The sequence below is a fragment of the Leucopleurus acutus genome, assembly GCF_964270905.1.
Source record: "Leucopleurus acutus genome assembly, chromosome: 19".
In the NCBI taxonomy this organism is placed as follows: domain Eukaryota; kingdom Metazoa; phylum Chordata; class Mammalia; order Artiodactyla; family Delphinidae; genus Leucopleurus; species Leucopleurus acutus.
Window position 1 is genome coordinate 54,959,250 of NC_139161.1, and position 6,102 is coordinate 54,965,351.

Consider the following 6,102-nt stretch of genomic DNA (forward strand, 5'->3'; position numbering starts at 1 on the left):
CCATTTAGTAATGACATGAGATGTGAAAAATTCTATTGATGCTCCCCAAACTAATTAAGATTTAATAAAACTCAAAACCCAACTGGATGACCTGAGCTTTAGCTTCCCAGCAGAGGAAGAACCTGAAAGTTGCAGAGCACAGGCATGGCAGCAAATTGCCAAAGGGTTACAAACCCATGTTTCCCTCTTAGGTTTCAACGTCCTCCCACCAGATCACAACTTATCATTTGGAACTGCAGTGAACAACTATTTTTTGGTACATGCTCAGAACGTGACAGCCACGTAAACTGTGAGCTATCATTATTCTTCTGTCTTTGCTATGAAATGATGAAAACACCATTAAATTTTAGTGAGAGAGAAACTCAAGACAAAGACAAATTCTGCAGCTCACGTGGCAGAGAGACCTACCCCTCTTATCTGCTCTATTTCTGCATTATAATTCGGAGAACAAAAGTGGACTATTTTGATGTCCCCCTCCAGTGCTCAGCTCCTAGTGGAAATATATGATGAAAGCAACAGTTTAATAAGGTGTTTCAGGTTTCGGGCCTAGGAGAAATTAGAACTGGAAGAAATCAGAGAGATCAGTTAAAAGAAGCTGGTATCAGTGGTGATGTGGACAGTGGGGAGAGAAAGAAGGGTTCAGATATGAAAGAAATTGTAGAAAGAATTGGGAAAACTTAGTTACTAACTGAATATGGCTGATGAAAGTCAATTATGAGTAAAATGCAAAGCCACGATCAATGAGAAGAATGGAGGGTCTTATTAACACAATCTAAGGAATCAGGAAAGCAACCAGTGTACTGAGGATGGAGCTGTTGATGGTGAGCCTGGATCTGGACATCGAGAGCCGGATAGGACTGTAGGATTTGCAAGAAAAACCACTCACCAGGCAGTTAGAAATGCAGACATGAAGTCTGGAGGGAGATGACAGCTGAAGATGTAAGTTATGCTTTGGAAGCGGTAACAGAAGCCTTGGGAGTAGGGGCAATCTGTGCAAGAAGGCTGAAAGAGAAAAGCAGAAGGCAGGAGCAGAAAGCCTGGGGGATGCCCAGTGGTGATGAAGCAGCAGCAGGGAGAGGAGCCAGAAAAGGCAAACGAGGATGCTCTGCTAGCTCAGTATCATTCTGAAAGAGTAACTATGAGCTGGTTTTCCCCGGAAGAAGCCAACACAAGCGCAGCCCCTGAATACAAAAGGAGGAACCATTCTTCCCTCCTCTTCTTCCTGTCTTCTTTTTCTACCTGGAGATGAGGAGATAAGGGTAGATGAGACCCGATCCCTGCCCTTGAACAGCTCGCAGCCTAGCGGAAGCAGGGTTTTCTCTGCATTCCTCCCTTAGATGTTACACTTTTCCCAGGAGCTGGCAAAGCAGCTCTCAAGAGAAGAGGCAGCCTGTGTCTATTTGATTAGCAAATGAGTATTAATTGGATCCTTATTTTGGGCCAAGCACTATGAAGGCATCAGAAAAATTGGAAAGCAAGACTTCTGCTATCAAGGAGATTGCAATCATTGGAGATCAGCAAGACCAACTCAAGTCAAATGATTAGAGACCACATAGACACTAAACTGGGTGGTATTGACCAGAAGAGCAATAGGGGCTTTAAAGATGTGATGTTGTCATAGCGAAGAGTCTTGGGGGAAGGGAGAATTTGCATAGAGGAAGAATAAGGAAGGGCATAGCAATAGGAGAGAGAGCATGAGCAAGGGGGCAGGGGCGATCATGGTGGAGGGAAAAAGCAAGGAAGGTCTGGCTTTGGCTCAGTGGCAGGTTTTAGAGAACAGTGAGGGGTAAGAGCATCCAGAAATGTTGCATTTGGAAGTGGGTGAGCTGAGTGATGCGCTCAGTGGGAGTATGATGCCAACAGGCAGAGGGAAGTTCGTTCTTCTCCAGCATGGCCAAAAGTGAAGAAACCAGAGCTAAGGGGCTGTGGCTATTACCCAGCTCTGGGTAGCAGTGCTCCCGGCTTCCTACCCACTCCATTTCCTGGTATCTGTCCCGATCTGTGTCAGGGAGGCTCTTTCAGTACAGCATGTTCTGATCATTCAGGGATGTAGAGCATCCCCCACCCCCTCACATATGTACTGAGCTGGCGCGAACACCAGCTCATTGGCTGGGCTCCCCTGGCTCCATCCCCAGTGTTGAGGGTACCAGTGAAGGCAGGAAGGGATACAGAAGCCAGGAGTTCCCTGTACTGAGGTTGCCCTTGGACCAAGCCTAGGAGTCCTCTTTGTCCCACAGTTCACAGCACCCTCTTTGCCAAGAGGCATAGGGAGACACAGACCACTGATACATTTGTCCAAAGTTAGAGCCTGCCCTTTCTTGGATGTCCCAAACCAAGAGGATGGAGGGATGATGCAAGAGCCACCCAGCTGCCTCATTTCTGGGAATGGTACCACTGTTTCCCCGGCAATACCTGTTAACTTCTTGCCGTGCTTCAAGTCAGTCAAGCACCAAGGCATGCTTGTCTTCCTGCCTTGGATCTCTATTCCTTTTTGTACCCCATCTTCATGGCCACTCAGCACCCGTACCCGCATCTCCTCTTCCCCCGACTCCTGTGTTATTCCTAATCTGGCCCCCAGAGCCCAGCCCAACTCATTCACCTCATTAGTCATTCACCTCACTTCTCTTTGTTCTTCCCTTCCATGTCTTCCCCACTTCTTTTCTCCAGGTCTGGCACTGAACAACTCTCCCTTCTCTCTCTTAGACTCTGTAATCTCAAGGGATGGAGGGAGAAAAACAGAATGATGTACTAGGCATTTTGCCCACGTTCTTTCCTCCAGCAGCTCAGAGATGGCTAAGGGGGCTTCAGAGGAAGGAGCAGGAACAAGAGGAAATGGCTTTGTAGCTCACAGCAGCTTGTCAGTTGTAGGGCTTGGAGAAGCCAAAGGTGGAAGGGGTGGCGTGAGAGGTGAAATTACCTCGCGGACAGTGTGGGTTGTAGTCTCGGTGGAGCTGGGTCCTGGACCCAGTTCTATGGGTATGCAGACAAGATGGGTCACTCTACCTCCTTCAAACTCAGATATTTTCTGAGCCTGAGAGCTAGTATGCCTAATGCTATTGGGGAAAGGATAGAACCTTCACACCAAAATAGATGATTTTATGACACCCCTCACCCAGCTCCATCAGGCTTACGTTTTCATCAGACAGCCCAGTGATATACTGGCAGAAAGAGTTTGCCATCCAAGGAAGGGTAACCTGCCATCATGGCCAGTGCAGCCAAAAGCACCTGTCCCCCGGCCTGTTGGCAACTGAAGCTGAGCACTGAGGGAGGCTGAGTCACCAGCATCACCTGTGTCCTAGCACATGGGGCCAGGAAAGCAGGACGGGGATGAGAGATGGAACCTGAATGCTTCCTTCCTGCCTGCCCCCCAGCCTTTGTCCCCACTAACGCCATGACCCTTCCCTTCTTTTGCAGAGAAGCCTCGGATGAACAACATCCTGACATCGGCCACCGAGCCCTATGACCTCTCCTTCTCCCGCTCCTTCCAGAACTTGGCCCACCTGCCCCCATCCTACGAGTCCGCAGTGAAGACCCATCCCAGCAAGTACTCATCCCTGAAGAGGCTAAGTAAGTGGGGTTTTCCTGGGGCTGGGGTCTGCCTCTGGGGCCTCCACAACATCTTCCTGTGTCTCACTCTCTTGCTGTGCACCTGAGGGCATGGGAGCGGGGTGTCCCAAGAACAAAGAGCAAGGTGTAGCACAGTAGAAGAGAACAGACAAGTCCCTTGTTTTTGTTCTTTAGAGCGTGAGTCCATCTTCTCCCTCAGTAGAATGGAGGCCATGGGATCCTCAGTGCTTCAACTCATGTACCAGGTTAACTATAAGAGAAAGCCTTTCCCCAGCCTCACCCCACACCTGCCTTCTTCAAACCCTGGGCCTTCCTTGCTCTCTATCTGTCTTGGAGTAAAGGCTCTCAATGACAGAGCTTTCTCTGAGACTCTTCCCAGATACCGGCTGTGGAAGGGCCCATAAACCAGCTCCCTCCCTAACCCCGTTAACACTGTCTTGGGAACCTGAGACTCCCCACTCCACGCACAGACCCCATTTCATGAGTCGAGCCCAGTACATCCCATGGTCCCAGCTCTGCCATTTGAGTCTGGGGAGCTCTAGGGATTGATGGGTTTCAGATGTTACAATGTCAAGAAGGTACATGGCAGGAGAGGTCTTCTCTTCCAGTTTTCCAACCCCTGGACCTTCTGCCTCCATTTCCCAATGAGTCTATTTCGATGACCACCCAGCTACAGGGCCGAGCCTGTGCTTGACAGTACAGGGTAACCTGTTGTGATAGAAGTTCAGCCCATGAGTCCATATCAGCAAACGCCAAGGTGGAACAGTGAGTTTCTATGGCTAAAAATGGGAATCCCACATTCTGCAGAGATCTGGAAGGCTGTCTGTAGGAAGCCTCATTCCTGAAATGTGGGGCAAAGAAGGCTTGTGCATGTCCTGGGTGAGTTCAAGGGTGAGCCTGGGGGGCCTCGTGGACAGAGAGATGGGCGGAGCATCTGAACGAGGTGCCTGCTCGTGCCGTGGGCACAGGCGAAGCACGCGTAGATTTGATTCTGTGCTTGTGTGGAGGCTGGATGCCCATGTGTTGGCTTCCTAGGCATAGGCTGTTACTCCAGAGAAGGTGTTACTATGTTTCTAAGTTACCAGTAAGCATTTTCACAAGCGCCTCCTGGGTGGAGCACTCTGCTTTATTCTAGCAGGAGTCTTGTTCTGCAGCCCAACTTCCTCGGAGAGAGCTTCTGAGCCTCATCAGAAAGCTGCCGGCTGCTCCTTGGGTGTTTCAGCAAGACCCAGGGAGCTGTTTTGTTGCGGGACCATGGCGTGGCAGGAGCAGTACTGGAGCAGGAGTTCAGGGTCATGGGCTTGCCATCTATTCGGCCATGAACTCCCTGGAGACCTCGAGGGAGTCCATTAACCCCGGATACTCAAGGTGGTCCAGGGACGAGGGGCATCAGAATTGCCTGGGAGCTCCTTAGAGACGTGGACTCTCAGACCCACCCCAGAGCTAGGTCAGAATCAGACTCTGCATTTAACAAGACCCCTGGGGTCTGGAGAAGCACAGCCTCTACCTGTGTGGGCTGCAGGATCCTAGTTAGATCCTAGCTGCACTGTCACAGTGTTACCCCAGCTCACTCCTCTCTCTCTCTCTTTCTTTCTCGAACTCTCTCTCTCCCCTACAGCTGACAAGGAGGCAGACGAGTATTACATGAGAAGGCGGCACCTGCCCGACCTGGCCGCCCGTGGCACCCTCCCCCTCAACGTCATCCAGATGTCCCAACAGAAGCCACTGCCGCGAGAGCGGCCCCGCCGGCCCCTCCGGGCCATGTCTCAGGACAGGGTCCTGTCCCTGGAGCGGGGCCTGCCGGATGAGTTCGGCATGCCCTACGACCGCATCCTGTCGGAAGAGCAGCTGCTCTCCACGGAGCGCCTGCACTCCCAGGACCCGCTGCTGTCCCCGGAGCGGACGGCCTTCCCCGAGCAGTCCCTGTCACGGGCCATCTCGCACACGGATGTCTTTGTGTCCACGCCCGTACTGAACCGCTATCGCATGACCAAGATGCACTCCCATCCCAGTGCGTCCAGTAACTCCTGCGCCACCCTGGGCCACAGCCAGACGGCAGCCAAGCGCCAGGCCTTTGCCTCACGCAGACACAACACCGTGGAACAGCTGCACTACATCCCAGGCCACCACACCTGCTACACAGCCAGCAAGACAGAAGTGACCGTGTGACTGGCAGGGCAGGCAGGCCAGGGGTCGAGAGGGGCCTGGAGCAGAGCTTCCAGCTCTGGATGGCTCCCTTCCCTCGACCCCTCTGTAGGAGCTGGGGGTGCACCGCCTTTGCCCGGGAAGCCATACTCCTGGGACACGGCCGGTGGTCTGGCACAGCGCTCGGACCTGGGATCTAGAGCGATCATCCTCACTCTTCCAGAAGAATCGAAGGGGAGGGAGGAGCGGGGCTAGGCCCCAGTCTCGCCCCCCCCCCCGACTGTCACCAACTCCCTTTCAGTCCCACATCCCCTCTCCCCATCCTGGGGGCTCAGAGACCCTGGTCTGACCCTGGCCCGAAGCTGCCTGGGTTTGAATTGGCCAGTGGGT

General features: G+C 52.4%; 1 protein-coding gene across 4 annotated transcripts in view; it reads left to right on the top strand.

Moving 5' to 3' along the window:
• The window catches only part of SHISA6 (shisa family member 6), a gene marked incomplete at both ends in the record, with an annotated part of 243,352 nt that extends 237,616 nt beyond the window's left edge, over positions 1-5,736 (top strand). For all 4 annotated transcript variants that reach the window (XM_082859871.1, XM_082859872.1, XM_082859873.1 and 1 more), the window contains 2 exons: positions 3,415-3,567; positions 5,186-5,736. In XM_082859871.1, coding sequence (XP_082715997.1) covers positions 3,415-3,567; positions 5,186-5,736 — 704 coding nt within the window. The remainder of the gene's footprint in view (positions 1-3,414; positions 3,568-5,185) is intronic.
• Positions 5,737-6,102: the final 366 nt, after the last annotated feature.